A 19,441-nucleotide genomic window follows, 5' to 3' on the forward strand; every position below is an offset into this window, starting at 1 on the left:
TGATGGTAGGCTTGTTACTTTGGTCCCAGCTCTCTGCAGGTCATTCACTAGGTCCCCCCGGTGGTTCTGGGATTTTTGCTCACCGTTCTTGTGATCATTTTGACCCCACGGGGTGAGATCTTGCGTGGAGCCCCAGATCGAGGGAGATTATCAGTGGTCTTGTATGTCTTCCATTTCCTAATAATTGCTCCACAGTTGATTTCTTCAAACCAAGCTGCTTACCTATGCAGATTCAGTCTTCCCAGCCTGGTGCAGGTCTACAATTTTGTTTCTGGTGTCCTTTGACAGCTCTTTGGTCTTGGCCATAGTGGAGTTTGGAGTGTGACTGTTTGAGGTTGTGGACAGGTGTCTTTATACTGATAACAAGTTCAACAGGTGCCATTAATACAGGTAACGAGTGGAGGACAGGAGCCTCTTAAAGAAGAAGTTACAGGTCTGTGAGAGCCAGAAATCTTGCTTGTTGTGGTGAACAAATACTTATTTCCACCATAATTTGCAAATAAATTCATAAAAAATCCTACAATGTGATTTTCTGGATTTTTTTTCTCATTTGTTCTGTCATAGTTGAAGTGTACCTATGATGAAAATTACAGCTCTCTCATCTTTTTAAGTGGGAGAACTTACACAATTGGTGGCTGACTAAATACCTTTTGCCCCACTGTATGCATGCATACACACACACACACACACACACACACACACACACACACACACACACACACACACACACACACACACACACACACACACACACACACACACACACACACACACACACACACACACACACACACACACACACACACCACACCACACACACACACACACACACACACACACACACACACACACACACAACATCTGCAGGGAAGGACAATGCAGGCTTCTGACCAAATGCCCATGGTGCGAAGACAAGTTAGATGTGTGAAATAAACACATCGTCTTTGAACATGAAGGAGAAAAACATTGTCTCTAGGCTGACATCTGTGTTAATATAATTAGAAGCATGATAACACTTGATGGTTCTCACATGTAGGTAATAATATCTCACCTAAAGACAAAGACTCAGGTCGCTGTATAATCACAAGGGAGAACATTATACAGGAGAATAGCTCATTTAATCAGAAGTGATATAAACAGAAAAGTCAACCAACATCAACAGGTCTAAACTTGACCTTATGATGCCTTGAGAAAACTTTACAGGACACTGTCTTAACTCCTGCCCTGCTAGTGCAGTGGTGCACATTGGGTCAAATTCTTTGTATGTTTCTTTATTAAGAACAAATTCTTGTTTACAATGACGGCCTACACCGGCCAAACCCTAACAACGCTGTTGTGATACAGGCCATAATCAAACCAGTGACGCCTAGTAGTGACGCCTAGTAGTGACACCTCTAGCACTGAGATGCAGTGCCTTAGACCGCTGTGCCACATGGGAGTCCAAATAGACACACATCAAATAGGCCTACGTATTCTCAATTCAATAAGGGTATTTGAATGAGTAATGCAAAATGGCAGTGTTAGCACATACCTAGCTCATTTAAGATGGACTGAAATGAATGATTTCATTCCGTGTATCAACTCTATAACCCTGGTATTAAAGTGCCGACTTTGCATTAGTCAGTTCTACAATATTCCTCATTATTAATTTATGCTGAAGATAAGGACATGGAACCTACACTAATTGAAACATAGAACTCAAGAACTGTATATAACTATTATATTAATAAATTATACAGCAATTCACAATTCTGATTGGCCAATAGGTAAAATAACTTTCTGCAATTCACAATTGGCTATAGGCTGTACACAAAAACTTTGGTTTAAAATTCCCATTATGGTATTAATACAATATTTATTTGTCAAATGATCAGCTATACATGTAGCTTTACTATAATAATCTCTGTATTGACAATATAAAGTTTGTTTGACCCATTGTGCTTTTACTCATCAATGTGATGCAACCAAACCTTTCATTACTGGGGTCCCGAGTGGCACAGTGGTCTAAGACACTGCAGTACCTGGTTCGAATCCAAGCTGCATCACATCCGGCTGTGATTGGGAGTCCCATTTGGCGGCGCACAATTGGCCCAGCGTCGTCCGGGGTAGGTGGTCATTGTAAATAAGAATTTGTTCTTAACTGACTTACCTAGTTAAATAAAGAGTAAATAAATACTATATGGCTGACTGCTAAATAGCAGCTCATCACCTTGTATGTGTTCAGTGAGTCATTCATCAATGTGGAATAAATGACATGTTGTAATATCTATCATATTAAACAGGGTTCCCCTAATGTTCCACTGATAGTTCTTCAAAATGGTAGAAGTCTGCAGCAGATAGCAATCATGCTCATGTCTGACTCATGGGTTTCCTAGGCACAATTATGTCCTATTGGGATTATGGTAAGGGATGGGGTTATTGTTGGTTTGGTGTTAAGGACTGGGAAGTGAAAGTGCCTGCTGAAGCTAGATAATATTGAGACAAAAGGGTATATTTACTCTCTAAAGGCCAAGTCATAAGTGTTAATCGTATAATCTTTGTTTTCCCATAGGCCTAGAGCTAACAACTGCAAATGTAAAGTCATACTAAGCATTTCTTTCTATTAAAACCAACATATAGTCTGTTTATACACACTTTTATCCCAAAACCATAATAAAATTGTGCACTTACTTACATTTAGTGACATCATTAATTATACAGCACCTATGCAGCTCTGGGAGTTATGGATCTATTATAATGGACTGTCATGTCACTCAGCAGATGGGCATTCCAGATGGCTCAGACCTTTGCCCCCCGCCCCAACGCAGCCCCATCCCCACCCCCTTTTTTGTTGTCGAGTTTAATGTCCTTGTCTATAACCGTTCTGTACTTTGTCATATATTTGTATGTTTTATGTAGACCTCAGGAAGAGTATCTGCTGAATATGCAGTAGCTAATGGGGATCCTAATAAACCAAACTAAACCCCCTTTCCACCAGCTCCAGTGCTCCAGCCCCAGCGCTCCCATTCCTCCAGCCCCAGCGCTCCCATTCCTTCCACGCCCCAGCGGCCTCCCATTCCTCCAGCCCCAGCGCTCCCATTCCTCCACGCCAGCTCCCATTCCCAGCCCCAGCGCTCCCATTCCTCCAGCCCCAGCGTCCCATTCCTCCAGCCCCAGCGCTCCCATTCCTCCAGCCCCAGCGCTCCCATTCCCCAGGCCCCAGCGTTCCCATTCCTCCAGCCCCAGCGTTCCATTCCTCCAAGCCCCAGCGCTCCATTCCTCCCCCCAGCGCTCCATTCTCAGCCCAGCGCTCCCATTCCTCCAGCCCCCAGCCTCTCCATTCTCTAGCGCCACGCGCTCCCATCCTCACCCCAGCGCTCCCATTCCTCCAGCCCCAGCGCTCCCATTCCTCCAGCCCCAATGCTCCCATTCCTCCAGCTCCAGCGCTCCCATTCCTCTAGCGCCAGCGCTCCCATTCCTCCAGCCCCAGTGCTCCCATTCCTCTAGCGCCAGCGCTCCCATTCCTCTAGCCCCAGTGCTCCCATTCCTCCAGCCCCAGTGCTCCCATTCCTCCAGCCCCAGTGCTCCCATTTCTCCAGCCCCAGCCCCCACATGGCTTACCTGTAAACCAGTGTGTCATCTGCAGTGCTGTTGTACTGGATCTGGTACATCCTGATGCCTGGGATGTGGCGCTCGGAGGGCCAGCGAATCACAGCCGAGGAGGAGGTCAGCTCGGCCACCACCACCCTCTTGTCCTGGTGCTTGTCATGGCCCTTGGTGTCGTTGCCTGACTTGGAGGAGGTGGTGATGTCAGAGAGGCCCCGATCGGCCTCGCGCATGTGGTGCAATGTGTTGTTGACGAGCAATGGCAGAGGGATCATGTTGATCTCCACGGCAGCTGTGGCGATGCCGGCAGCATTGGAGGCCACACAGTTGAAGGCACCACTGTCCTTTAAGGTGGTGATGAGGATGTCCAAGGTACCGTTGTCATACAGGATGGTGCGGGAGTTGTTGTGCACTAGCTTGCCGTCGGGGAAGCGCCAGTGGATGGCTGGGTCTGGGTCTCCCATGGCTTTGCACTTGAGGGTGACCCCCTGACCCTCCATGACGTAGGGCTTGGTGGATATGTGTTTGGTGATGAGCGGGGGGTCGCAGATGAACTCCTCCTCCTGGATGGACCAGAAGTACTTGTCCATGAGATGCTCCGGGGAGGCGCAGGTCTCCAGGTCGTCCTCCCGGGTCAGTCTGCGGAGCCACAGCAGCTCACAGTTACAGTGGAGAGGGTTTCCCCCGAAGCTCACCGCCAGGGAGGATGGGTTGGAGCCCTTGGTGTCTGACAGCACCTGGGCGTGCTGAAACAGGCTGTCTGGAGGTAGCTTCTGCAGCCGGTTGGAGGTCATATCCAGACGAACCAGCTTGGTGAGGAGCGTGAAAGTCCCAGCTCCAATGTGATCAATCAGGTTGTGATCAAGGGTGAGGGTGTTGATGTGGCTCATCCTGCCTATCTCCTCCCAGGGCAGGGTCCTCAGGTTGTTGTTGGACAGATCCAAGTCCTCGATGGTTGACACAAACTCATCAAAGGAGGTAGGGGCCACATGGTGGATCTGGTTGTTCCCCAGTATGAGGTGGCGGAGGTTGACCAGGCCTTTGAAGTGGTCGCTTTTGATGACACTGAGGCGGTTGCCGTCCATGTGGAGGGCTCGTAGAGAGCGCAGGCCCAGGAAGGCGTTGGGCGTGATCTGGCTGATGGTGTTACGGGACAGGGTGAGGTGGACCAGGCTGGTCATGTTGAAAAAGTCTTTCCTGCGGATAATGGTGATGAAGTTGTCTGTGAGACGCAGCTCTACGGTCTTGCGGTCGATGGTTGGAGGTACAAACAGCAGACCGGTCTTAGCGCAGAGCAGAGTCAGAGTGGGGGAGAGGTGCTGGCAGATGCAGCGGCCAGGGCAGTTGTAGCCCTTCACCAGCACCGCACACAGCAGCACACACAGCAGCACACACACAACCAGACGCTCCATGGTCTGTCTGTCTATCAGCTTCAGATCCTGGAACAGATAAAGATAGAGAAAGAAAGGGCAGAGATACATTAAAATAAGTATATTTGACTGGTTTAAAAATCATACAATTTATAATGAGCATACACAAATGAAGTCATCAACCAAGATGATTGAAACTGCCAGTAGGGTACCGGTCACCAGAGAGACATGTCAGAGGTTGTTGATAGCATGGTGAGATGATAGATGACTGAACTGTACTGCCCCAGCTTTGGCATTATCCCTTAAAAAAACAGAGAATGGTCCAGCAAAACAAACACAAAGTGGCTAATATGCCATGCCAGCAGACTCTCGATCCCATCCAAATTTGAATAATTGCGGTGTGGTTTTTACATGGAGCTAATATGTCATATACTTCCCTGTCATACCGTATGCTTTGTGTGTTTGTCTAGCTCTGAACTTCACAACAGTGTAGGGAATTAAGGGGAGAAGGGGTACTTGTCAGCACTGCTTAAGGATTTATATGACCTTTTCATGCTCCCTTCACTCTTCATGCTTCAGAACTGTACTGCAGAATTAGACATGAGTCTGTCAAGTAAATCATAGCAACAAAACATGAAGGTGAGATGAAGAGACCTTGGTTCTAAATCCATCAGATGGAGGTATTATTAGATGGTTCTTAGGTTTTGAGGCTGATGTTCAGATTCTCTGATCCCCATTTAGTGCTATTGATCCAGCTCTGAGAGCATAAGTCTGCAGTGACAGGTGCAGAAAGAGATCCTTGGGTGTAATAACCACCAAATCACAATGAAAGCCCATTCTTTCATGACTGCTGCCATATCCCCATGCAGTACTTTTCCCTCTTTTCGGTATCAATCTTTGTTGCTGATGCATTTAACACTCAATGTTTATCACAGACGGAGCCCATATATAGGGATATGATGACAACTGACTGTTCTCCACGGATAACCAATCATTCCTGGCTATGTATTTTTTGAAAATACCAACCGTCTACTTGTCTAGACCGGCAGTCTTTTGATTTGTCTTTAGCTTGCCTTTCATCTTTTCCTTTGGATCAGATGTTCTTAATCTTTTCATTTCTTTATCGTATATTACACATCAAGGATTCATATCATATGAAATGAATAATTTGATTGTTTTACTAAGATAAACATATATTCTACTTTTTATTCTAAGAAACTCCAGATATAGAGAGCAGAACATGAACAATAACTAATACGTTTAAGACTACGACAGCCTATTTTATTCATATGTGTATATTTCCTATATGTACATTTGCATTAAGGTTAAATCAGTTCATCAGGATGTCACAGGGGGCTTTATTGCTGGTAGCACACTGTGCCTGGCTTGTGTAAATTATTTATATCAATCTGACCCTTTTTTAGAAGCTGGGGAGGTGAAATTAATAAAGTAGGTTATAGAAAAAATGATCTTATTTCATACAACAAAAGTATTATACAATGAATGTGTTCTCGGTTGGTCTGAATATATATATGTTTCATCAGCGCAAAACATCCATTGTCTCATATACTTTTAGGTAGAATATTGTTCTCCAATAATTGTGTAAGCATTCAAATGGAAACTAGGCCACAGAGCTTATGGTTTCTCTGAGGACCATCTGTGCTCTAGCGTTTCCTGCCATCACCATTGAGGATACTCTATTGATCTCTCAGCATCTCCGGTGAAGAAAGAAAACTTTGTTGCCAAGGCAACTCTGGTGTAGAATGTAGGTCTTTCAATTGCATTAAGATGTTAAGCTGCCAGAAAAATAAGGTTTCCATCCTAATGGAGATAGGGAAGATAAGGACATTTACAAGGGAAGATAAGGTCATTTACAAGATGTTTTATCAGCCACCCACTTCAAAACCACACTAAGTGTGTCTATAGGTGAGGAGGACCCGACGAGCACATAGAACTATGCATTGGAATTCATGTGCAAACTGAAATTAATGAAAGAGTAATATACTGGTGGCAAGTCTGTCTTTGTATTTAATTGAGGATATGTATTGTACCGGGGAAGAACTCTCAAATGATTCTGGCTCAAAATCTTATTACTGCATTATACACCAGCCACCCTTTTGGAGGGACTGCAGATGAAGATGTGAGGAGCTCATGACATACTGTCTTTGCTCTGAGCGGCAAAAGACAGCGTTAATAAGATTACCTAGTTACCTAGTTGACACTAGTCAAAAATCTACATAATGAGTTTAAAAGCATGATTGTGCATTTTAATCCATTCAATTATTCCAATATATGCATATTCATTATCAATTAAAAGTCTAATTATGACATTAATTAATTATTCAGAACATTTCTTCGTTAAATAACCCCCATAACTAGTGTCTAATATCTAATTAACAAATTGGTCCCTATCAAGAAGAGATTATTATTTGAAATGTAGTATCAAAACATCTGACTAATCCACACAGAATATCAAGAATGTCAATTCCCCATTGTCTTTGGTATCCTACTAAAATGATCAATGCAAGCATGCAATAGTGTATTCAACAGTATATTATATTAAACATTCTCTGCTATCAACACATATCAATTAAAATCAAATGAATATGAATTTGAATGGGACATTGTAAATAGTCAATTATAACTGACCACAAAAGCAATGTCCTATCCATAGTTCAAAAAAGGCCACCTCATTGTATACACACGCAGAACGTGGTCAAGTAATGCTTATTTTTTCCTATGTGACTGTCTGGCGAGAGTAAATTCCAATTAGACAATGTAGGCAGTGAACTTTTAGCTGCCCCACAGTGACTCTCGTCAGGAAACCAGCATAATTATTGACATGCTGAGTTAATTGGAGTCAGTTCCATCTCTGCCACTAAGCCAAGCTCTGTGTGGCGCTACACAACCCTGGGGAGTTCTGGTCCCATCGAGAGAATACCTTGGTAAATAAAGGACATTTGCATTTTATAATTATAGCCACATGCAAATGGCAAAAAGGATACAGAGTGATGTGCCCTGTATTTTCAATTTCAAACCTCACCCAAAAACATACTCAGGGAAAGTAATTGAAAAGTACTAACTAGAGAGTCACGGCCTTTAATCGTGGCAAATTCCTGAGAAGGAAGACTTTGCCATCCTTCTAAATTGTAGGAAGGATTAAATGTTATTTGAACAACAAGTAATTGTCAGAGGTTTATTCTACACCTACATTGACGTTTTGCTAGTCTTTTTCCTGAGATCCAAGGGAATCGAAATGGTTTTGCTCCACAGTGAATTTGAACAGGGTATGAATTTGAAGAGTAAATGTCTGCAAGCCTTGATTGAGCCTTCAGACAAATGATGTGCTTGATTTATATTGAATAATTTGTTTTCTATTGTCAAGAAACCTATACAACAAATAATGCCACTTGGCTGCCAACACTGAATACAGCAGTCGAGGCCCCTCAGAGGAGGAAGGGGAGGACCATCCTCCTCAGTGAATTTCATATAAAGACAAATTGTAAAACATTGAAAAGGTTATGCTTTTTAGATAAAACTATACTAAATATATTAATGTCACCAAATAATTCACTGTTTTGCAATGAAGGTCTACAGTAGCCTCAACAGCACTCTGTAGGGTAGCACCATGGTGTAGCCGGAGGACAGCTAGCTTCCATCCTCATCTTGGTACATTAACTTCAATACAAAACCTAGGAGGCTCTTGGTTCTCACCCCCTTCCATAAACTTACACAGTAATTATGACAACTTCCGGAGGACATCCTCCAACCTAGCAGAGCTCTTGCAGCATGAACTCACAAGTTGTCCACCCAATCAAAGTACCAGAGAATGAATCTAATACTGAAAGCATAAGCTACAACTAGCTAGCGCTGCAGTGCATAAAATAGGGTGGGTAGTTGACTCAAAGAGAGAGAAAGACAATAGTTGAACAGTTTTTTAACAAATTCATTTCTTTGCAAATGAAGGAGAAGCAAGAGAGAGTCATTCTTTTCAGTTTTACTTTCTTAGCTAGCAAATGCAGCTGGCTAGTTTAGTTACTCAAACACCCGTCTCAAACAGAGGGATGCTATGTTAGCTAGCTGGCTATGACTATCCAACACAACACTGGAACTATTCCAAGTCAAGGTAAGGTTTTGGTTTTATATATTTTTTGCCACCGGGACCTGCCGGTGTAACTGCTTACTGACTGTACACCGTAACGTTACTGGATGATTGTAGCGGGTTTACTAAAGTACTAGTTCTATTAGCTATGTTGACTAGGACGTTACTTTAGCTAATATGGGGAAAACTGTCTAGGCTGTGTGTAGTGGTTATGATCTGGTTTGGCTTGTATTTCTTTGTTTGTTTTTTCGCCTGGTCACATACAGCTGATGTGTTGGTCATTGAAGTCCACAACGAAGGGAAAAGGTGAGAGGAGGAGAGTGCATAGAGGCGAGAAGGAATACAACGTGGCTGCTATGAATGTCAACTGTGCTTATGTGTGAATAGGGTGTATTCATTCCGCCAATTCTGTTGAAAAACGTTTCTTAAACGGAAGTAAATGTAACGGGATAAAAATACCTGAATTGTCCAATAGAAACTCTCGTTTGCAACTGTTGGACTAATAATTACACCCTAGATAAGATAGATGCAGGCAATAGTGTGCAAGGCGGTATTGAATGTGTCAGAATTTGTCACTGTCTGTCCATGTGTCACTGTCTGTCATCTCAAATTTTTCTCTCGACCTGTGTGCACCTACGTTCTAAACTTTCATTCACAGGCTAGGTTGCAGCAACCTCATGATGGTTATAGGGAAAATTTGAGTATCATGTAGTAGCCTAAACCTATCGATGTGACATTGAACTGGGTGAAAATGAATGACAGTCATACGACATGCTGTAATAGAAATAAGGCCATGCTCATGAAACAAAAAAAATAGTCCTCCCTCATCATAAACGGCACTGCCCGCCACTGGAATACAGTAAGTGCACCGTATAGAATCCCTGCTCTGAAGTAATACCAAACAAATTGTACCCTGATACAGACATGTTTACAACCACTAAAAAACATCATCCACAAAGCCCGGATTAGGTCCATGAAATTCTTCATTAGGATGGCTTGGAAAACAGAAAAGACAAACTATGCAAAAAGGAATTACTGGATGTGTTGTTGAATTAAGCATAAATTGTAACCACCGAGCCAGAAAGCCTCCCCAGTCAGCTCCCTTAATTAGGATAATAATCAGGACAATGCAAAGTCCTCTTATTTAAGCTGTCCACTTGCCTATTTTCGGTATGCTGTGAGAAGTTGTGCATAGCTCTGTGCTGAGAATAAGAAATAACATTCAACAGTAAACACTATGCTGAGAACACTGGGAGAGCAATTAAGATCTACCTTAACTTCATTGTTTATGTTTTCTGTTAAATTACTGCATAGGGGCAGTATATTGAGATATATAACATTGCAGGTGAATCATGAATGAAAATGAGTCATCGGCAAAAGCAAGTAAATTACTGTATGTTATTGTATAACCTGTTACCAGATCAATTACTGCAAAACGTGTCCTCTAGGCTGGTTGTTGTTATCCCTTATCCTATAATACAGCTTTAGGACAATGAGCAGTTGTACAAAAACTCCCACTTTCTTTATTCAATGACAGTATTGTGTTCTCTACTGCTTTTGTTTGCCTGGTATATACTAACAGAATTAGGATAACAGGGGACAGTATGAATATAAACTAACTCTAATCTATGCATTCAAATTGCTAACATTTTTCAAGCTGAATAGAACAAGGACAGGAGCTGTCATGATTGTTGAAGAAATCTACCAAAAATAATACTATTTTCCTTACTATCCTTAATTTTCACAGGAGTAGGAGTTTGAAAGTTTTGAAAGTGGATGATTATTTGATTGTCTWGACAGTTCTCTCTGTAAGTTCACAAAGTCATCAGGCGATGATTGATATAACACAGAACATTTCCTTGATGCTGCTTAATTATCCCATTGAGATTGATCGACAATGGATGCATTTCTATTGTGAAAGAAAAATAAAGTGATAGGCACTTGGAAAAGAGACATTCAAATGAGATGGAATAGTGCAAACATGATAAAGGGCAAAAAGCTATGCAATTTCCTTTTTTTTTTAAAAAGGGACTGTAGAAAAAAATACTACTTAAAGTAGCCTACTCAGTTTGTTGAAGATAGAGGATTGAGTGACTCATGATTCAAAGTAGTAGTCTGCTCCAGCTGGAGACAAAGAAGGATATAGTAGAGGTTGGGGTATGGAGGTGGATAAGCCCAGAAGCCAGTGGAKCAGTCTAGCTCTGTGCTGAGTAGGATTTTGTCAATGTTCCCTGTGTCCACTGGTTGTTGTTGCATTAATGAATCCTTCCAGCGGTGAACCACCAGGAAACAGTCGGTCACTGACTACATGAACCATTTTTCTTTAGCTACCGTGGAATTGAGCTGCTTCCAGTCTTAAAGCCATGCCTTAGGGAGGTAAACACAACTTAAATTGCTTAGACATTTGACCTTTCTAGCCCACTTTTAAAAGCGCTATTATTTGAATGTAACAAATTCACAAATTGAACTGACAAAATAAAACCGCCAGAGGACTATGAGCTAGTGAGGTTAGAGGGTGGTGTGATGGATTGGAGAGTGGAGGGTAAATGTAGTGGACATGAGTTTGATGCAGTGAACATATGATCTTAGGTAAACATATACATTATATTACAGTGCATTCGGAAAGTATTCAGACCCCTTGACTTTTTAAACATTTTGTTACGTTACAGCCTTATTGTAAAATTGATAATAGTATTTTCCCCTCATCAATCTACACACAATACCCCATAATGACAAAGCAAAAACAGGTTTTTAAAAATGTTACAAATAAAAAATGGAAATATCACATTTGCGTAAGTATTCAGATCCTTTACTCGGTACAATGGCGTTGCCGTTTTACGGGCTCCTAACCAATTGTGCTATTTTGCGTGTTTTTCGCATTATTTGTAACTTATTTTGTAGTAATGTTTCTGTCACCGTCTCTTATGACCGAAAAGAGATTCTGGATATCAGAACAGCAATTACTCACCTCATACTGGACAAAGATTTTTTCTTAACAAGTAGGACTCAAAGGATTTACTTCAGACACCGGACAAGGCCCAAATCCCCATCATTTGCAGGAAGAAGAGAAGGAGATATAGGGGACCTAGGTCGGGGTGCCTTGTAAGGAACCGACGGCGAGTGGGTAATCCGCCTCTACCATCCATCCTATTAGCCAACGTGCAATCATTGGATAATAAACTGGATGAGCTCTCTAAACTGGACCGTTTTATCTCCATCTCTTCATTCAAAGACTCAATCATGGACATTCTCACTGATAGTTGTGGCTGCTTCCCGTGATGTATTGCTGTCTCAACCTTCTTGCTTTTTGTGCTGTTGTCTGTGCCCAATATTGTTTGTACCATGTTTGTGCTGCTACCATGTTGTGTTGCTACCATGTTGTTGTCATGTTGTGTTGCTACCATGCTGTGTTTTCATGTGTTGCTGCTACGATATGTTGTTGTCTTAGGTCTCTCTTTATGTAGTGTTGTGGTGTCTCTCTTGTCGTGATGTGTGTTTTGTCCTATATTTTTATTCCCAGCCCCCATTCCGGCAGGAGGCCTTTAGCCTCCTGTTGGCCATCATTGTAAAAAATAATTTGTTGTTAACTGACTTGCCTAGTTAAATAAAGGTTCAATAAAATAATAATAAAAAAATCTAATAAAGACTATCCTACCAACGGGACATCAAAAACGGTATTATCTTCTGTTTCACCGATTCGTGGCTGAAGGACGACATGGATAACATACAGCATTGGCAAGATAGAACAGCTGCATCCGAWAAGACAAGGGGTGATGACTGTGTCTATTTGTCAATAACAGCTGGTGCACAAAATCTAATATTAAGGAAGTCTCTAGGTTTTTAGAGTATCTCACATTATTTACCAATAGAGTTTTCATCTATATTCTTCGTAGCTGTTTATTTACCACCACAAACTGATGCTGGCACTAAGACCGCACTCAATGAGTTGTATACGGCCATAAGCAAACAAGAAAATGCTCATCCAGAGGCGGCTCTCCTAGTAGCCGGGGACTTTAATGTAGGGAAACTTAAATCCATTTTACCTAATTTCTACTGTGCAACCAAAGGGAAAAAAACTCTAGACCACCTTTACTCCACACACAGAGACGTGTACAAAGCTCTCCCTCGCCCTCCATTTGGCAAATCTGACCATAATTCTATCCCCCTGATTCCTGCTTACAAACAAAAACTAAAGCAGGAAGCACCAGTGACTCGGTCAATAAAGAAGTGGTCAGATGACGCAGATGCTAAGTTACAGGACTGTTTTGCTAGCACAGACTGCAATATGTTCTGGAATTCTTCCGATGGCATTGAGGAGTACACTACATCAGTCACTGGCTTCAGCAATAAGTGCATCGATGACGTTGTCCCCACAGTGACTGCACGTACATACCCCAACCAGAAGCCATGGATTACAGGCAACATCCGCAATGAGCTAAAGGGTAAAGCTACCGCTTTCAAGGACTCTAATCGGGACACTTATAAGAAATCCCGCTATGCCTTCTGACGAACCATCAAACAAACAAAGTGTCAATACAGGACTAAGATTGAATGCTACTACACCGGCTCCGACGCTCGTTGGATGTGGCAGGGCTTGCAAACTATTACAGACTACAAAGGGATGCACAGCCGAGAGCTGCCAAGTGACACGAGGCTACTAGATGAGCTAAATAACTTTTATGCGCACCTCGAGGCAAGCAACACTGAAGCATGCATGAGAGCACCAGCTGTTCCTGACGACTGTGTGATCAATGATCACACTCTCCATAGCCGATGTGAGTAAGACCTTTAAACAGGTCAATATTCACAAGGCCGCAGGGCCAGACGGATTACCAGGACATGTTCTCTGACCATTCGCTGACCAACTGGCAAGTGTCTTTTCATTTTCAACCTGTCTCGGACTGAGTCTGTAATACTAACATGTTTCAAGCAGACCACCATAGTCCCTGTGCCCAAGAACACCAAGGTAACCTGACTAAATTACTACCGACCCATAGCACTCAGGTCTGTAGTCATGAAGTGCTTTGAAAGGCTGGTCATAGCTCACATCAACACCATTATCCCAGAAACCCTAGTCCCAATCCAATTTTCATACCGCCCCAACAGATGACGCAATCTCTATTGCACTCAACACTGCCTTTTCCCACCTGGACAAAAGGAACACCTATGTGAGAATACTATTCATTGACTACAGCTCAGCGTTCAACACCATAGTGCCCTCAAAGCTCATCGATAAACTAAGGACCCTGGGACTAAACACCTTCCTCTGCAACTGGATCGTGGACTTCCTGACGGGCCGCCCCTAACTGGTAAGGGTAGGTAACAACACATCCGCCAAGCTGATCCTCAACACTGGGGCCCCTCAGGGGTGTGTACTTAGTCCCCTCCTGTACTCCCTGTTCACCCATGACTGCGTGGCCAAACACGACTCCAACACCATCATTAAGTTTGCTGATGACACGACAGTGGTAGGCCTGATCACGACAACGATGAGACGGCCTATAGGGAGGAGGTCAGAGAACTTGCAGTGTGGTGCCAGGACAACAACCTCTCCCTCAATGTGAGCAAGACAAAGTTGATGATCGTGGACTACAGGAAATGGCCTGCCTAACAGGCGATGGGGCTGTAGTGGAACGGGTCGAGAGTTTCAAGTTCCTTGGTGTCCACATCACCCACGAACTATCATGGTCCAAACACTCGAAGACAGTCGTGAAGAGTGCATGACAAAACATATTCCACCTCAGGAGACTGAAAAGATTTGGCATGGGTCCCCAGATCCTCAAAAGGTTCTACAGTTGCACCATCGAGAGCATCCTGACCGGTTGCATCACCGCCTGGTATGGAAACTGCTCGGCATCTGACCGTAAGGCGCTACAGAGTGTAGTGCGAACGGCCCAGTACATCACTGGGGCCAAGCTTCCTGCCATCCAGGAATAATACAATAAGAGGAAAGCCCATTAAATTGTCGGAGACTCCAGTCACCCAAGTCATAGACTGTTTTCTCTGCTACCGCACGGCAAGCGGTACCGGAATGCCAAGTCTAGGACCAAAAGGCTCCTCAACAGCTTCTACTCCCAAACCATAAGACTGCTGAACATTAATCAAATCGCCCCCGGACTATATACATTGACCCCCCCTCCCTTTTGTACGCTGCTGCTACTTGATGTTTATTATCTATGCATAGTCACTTCACCCCCACCTACATGTACAAATTACCTCAAATAACCTGTACGCCCTCACACTGACTCGGTACCGGTGCCCCCTGTATATAGCCTCGTTATTGTTATTCTTATTGTGTTACTTTTTATTATTACTTTTTATTTTAGTCTACTTGGTAAATATTTTCTTAACTCTTCTTGAACTGCACTGCTGGTTAAGGGCTTGTAAGCATTTCACGGTAAAGTCTACACTTGTTGTATTTCGGCGCATGTGACAGATAAAGTTTGATTTGATTTGACACAATCCTGTCTCGGAGCTCTACGGACAATTCCTTTGACCTCATGGCTTGGTTTTTGCTCTGACATACACTGTCAACTGTGGGACCTTATATAGACAGGTGTGTGCCTTTCCAAATCATGTCCAGTCAATTTAATTTACSACAGGTGGACTCCATTCAAGTTGAAGAAATAGCTCAAGGATGATCAATGGAAACAGGATGCACCTGAGCTCAACTTCAAGTCTCACAGCAAAGGGTCTGAATACTTATGTAAATGAGGTATATGTTGATTATTAATACATTTGCACAAAAAAAAACTAAAAAACAGGTTTTGCTTTGTCATTATGGGGTATTGTGTGTGGATTGATGAGGAATTGTTTTTATTTAATCAATTTTAGAATATGGCTGTAACATATCAAAATGTGGAAAATGTCAATGGGTCTGAATACTTTCCAAATGCACTGTATACACAAAAGTATGTGGGCACCCCTTCAAATTAGTGGATTCGGCTATGTCAGCCACACCCATGGCTGACAGAAGTATAAAATTGAGCACACAGCTATGCAATCTCAATAGACAAACATTGGCAGTAGAATGGCCTTACTGAAGAGCTTAGTTACTTTCAACATGGCACCGTCATAGGATACCACCTTGCCAAGTCAGTTCGTCAGATTTCAGCACAATAATATCGGGAGCTTCATGAAATTGGTTTCCATGTCCGAGCAGCCACAAACAAGCCTAAGATCACCATGCGCAATGCCAATCTTCGGCTGGAGTGGTGTAAAAAAAACAAAAAACGTGTAAAGTTCGCCACCATTGGATTCTGGAGCAGTGGTAACGGGTCTTCCGGAGTGATTAATCATGCTTCACCATCTGGCAGTTCAACGGATTAATCTGGGTTTGGCGGATGCCAGGAGAACGCTACCTGCCCCAATGTATAGTGCCAACTGTAAAGTTTGGTAGAGGAGTATAATGGTTTTGGGCTGGTTTTCATGGTTCAGGCTGGGCCTTTTAGTTTCAGTGAAGGGAAATGTTAACGCTACAGCATACAACAACATTCTAGACGATTCTGTGCTTCCAACATTGTGGCAACAGTTTGGGGAAGGCCCTTTCCTGTTTCAGCATGACAATGCCCCCGTGCACAAAGTGAGTCCATACAGAAATGGTTTGTCGAGATCGGTGTGGAAGAACTTGACTGGCCTGCACAGAGCCCTGACCTCAACCCCATCAAACACTTTTGGGATGAATTGGAACGCCGACTGCCAGCCAGGCCTAATCGCCCAACATCAGTGCCCGACCTCACTAATGTTCTTGTGGCTGAATGGAAGCAAGTACCCGCAGCAATGTTCCAACATCTAGTGGAAATCCTTCCCAGAAAAGTGGAGGCTGTTATAGCAGCAAAGGGGGACCAACTCCTTATGAATGCCAATGATTTTGGAATGAGATTTTCAACGAGCAGGTGTCACAAACACTACATGACTGAAAGTATGTACCATATAGGAGGAAAATAAATACCTGAGGGAGTGACAGGGGCCTTTGGCTCTTCTGCTACAAATAGCATCTCTGGAGGGGGTGCTATCTGAAATTACTTCTCATTTCCTGTTACTGGCTAATTAATCATTTGCAGACATGAAATCAASATTTAAAGGATTATGGTCCACAAGCTAATATTGGGGCTGATTTAATAGTGTTACTTCAGTTTCGGTCATTTAAGAGTCATAAAGGTGGACTCAGGGACCATGTCTTGGTTATGATGTATGGTCTGAGACAGCTATGCTATGGCATATTAAAGAAATAGTTATGCTTAAGGTCTATTTTAAATGTCTTCCTGGGTCATACGCCTGCAATAAGTACATTTCCTTCAAGCTCTGTTTTGGTAATACTGGTAAGACAACCACATTTAGATTCAGTGTGACAGAAAATGTTGCTACTGAGTTTGAGTTTGAGTTGAGTTKATTTTATTTTTACAGGGACAGTGCACATTAACCAACGTTTCAGTAAAAGTGACGGTTTTAGCCAGCCGGCTAATTTTCAACCGCAGTCCCTGGGCAGGTTTGACACCTACTGATGCACCTAAAGTTAAAGTTTGAAATAAGTGAAAAACGAGTCAATACAAATGTAAGCCTTTAACTTGAGTTTTGGCCAGAGTAGTTGCTGCAGCTCTGTTTGATGTTCACACGTTCAGACTGCACATTAATTATTCTACATGGAACAGATTTAGAGTCTACTCTGAGAAAAAGCATTGAAAAGGCATCACACGGTCTAATAAACTGAATTAAACCCCCGTTTCTTTGGTTTCAAATCTCCCACCCTGTGTTTATGCAATTTACCACCCTGCACCAGGCTTAATCTTTAACAGCAAAGCAACCTGCTCGGTACCATTATTACACTTTAATATAGCCCTGCTCCTGCAACTCATCCAGAAAGCTAAAGCCAGGCGAGCTCATTGTGCTGCCAGTGCCACTTATATCAGGCCTGCTTCATGTGCTCCTCCTCCTCCTTACTCCCCCCTACCCATGAGCCAATGCAAATGACAGTAACAGCTTGGACGTGACAGTAATTGCAAGTGGTGCGAGCTCTGCTCCATGGCCAGGCATGAAGGCAGATGAAGGCCGGGAGGAGTGCTGCCAGGCCTCTTTGAGGACACTGTGTCTCCCGTATGCACGAGTAGACAGTGGAAAGAGAGGAGGCTCACAACCAGTTGCTCATCTGCCTGCAAGTCCCATGGTGCACTCCCACTCCCTCTATGTACTTAACGAAAGGAAAGCAGTAGGCTGGGCTCCTTCTTTCATGGTCTTGTTTACTCCATCACACAGTTGGACACCAATACTGCCTGGATGAGATATTGGCCATCTCATTGATCATAGCACCAATACACTGAACAGGCCATTCAACAACATTTAGAAGTAATAGCAGCTTTTCAACAATGAGGGTGAGGATAGTGAAATACATTCTTATGCAAAGCTGGCATACCACAAGTGCCATTATTAACTTGACTGAGGAACACATAACAAATCTTGTGTTGGGAAAACCACCTCTTTTTCATGTACAGTACATCAATGCAATAAGGCAATGTTTCACCACAGTTCCTTGATAGTAGTGCAACATTCTGGTTATATTAGCCAGTTGACTCTTTAATACTMCTGAAACGATATCCATTAGATCTAAAAACATTATTCATAACCATTTACATACATATTCATACATGTAGTATTATGAAACTTTGAAAGGAAATATAAAAAATCTGTCCTACAGAGTTCGGGAGTTATATTAGTGGGGTTGAATGAGATTACAGAGATATCTATCATAACTGGCTATTACATGTCTCCATATCTTTGATCAGGGACTTCAGAAGAGTTTGGAGAACCGTCTCTGTTCCTGTTGGTGTCTGAGGGGAAGAATGAATCACGGATATCTCAGAGGAGTAGAAAGACAACAACCACATGATAAACAACAAACAGTCACCAATGCATCTGAAAAAGCCCACCAATGTCACGTTCCTGACCTGTTTTTCCCTTTTCTTGTATTTATTTAGTTGGTCAGGGCGTGAGTTGGGGTGGGTTGTCCATGTGTTATTTTTCTATGTCGGGTTGTTTGTGTTCGGCCGGGTATGATTCTCAATCAGAGGCAGCTGTAAATCGTTGTCCCTGATTGAGAATCATACTTAGGCAGCCGGGGTTCACGTGTGTGTTTGTGGGTGGTTGTATCTCGTGTCTGTATTCGTGCCACACGGGACTGTTTGTCGGTTCGTTTCTCTTTTGTCATTTTGTTTCGTTAGTGTTCCGTTTATTTTGTTAATAAATAATCATGGACACAAACCACTCCGCATATTGGTCTGATCCTTCTCGCCTCTCCTCCTCGTCCGAGGAAGAGGATTACGACGACCGTTACAACCAACATCTAAATGAGTCAGTGGTGGATCAGATCAGGCAGCTTCAGTGAGTCCGT

General features: G+C 43.0%; 1 protein-coding gene across 1 annotated transcript in view; it reads right to left on the reverse strand.

Moving 5' to 3' along the window:
* Positions 1 to 19,441, reverse strand: part of LOC111958567 (leucine-rich repeat and fibronectin type III domain-containing protein 1-like) — a 136,424-nt gene that overhangs the window by 3,539 nt on the left and 113,444 nt on the right. Inside the window, 1 exon segment of the mRNA XM_023979834.2 lies at positions 3,601 to 5,024. Coding sequence (XP_023835602.2) covers positions 3,601 to 4,997 — 1,397 coding nt within the window. The 5' untranslated portion in view covers positions 4,998 to 5,024.

This window comes from Salvelinus sp. IW2-2015, linkage group LG4p (assembly GCF_002910315.2).
Source record: "Salvelinus sp. IW2-2015 linkage group LG4p, ASM291031v2, whole genome shotgun sequence".
Taxonomy (NCBI): Eukaryota; Metazoa; Chordata; class Actinopteri; order Salmoniformes; family Salmonidae; genus Salvelinus; species Salvelinus sp. IW2-2015.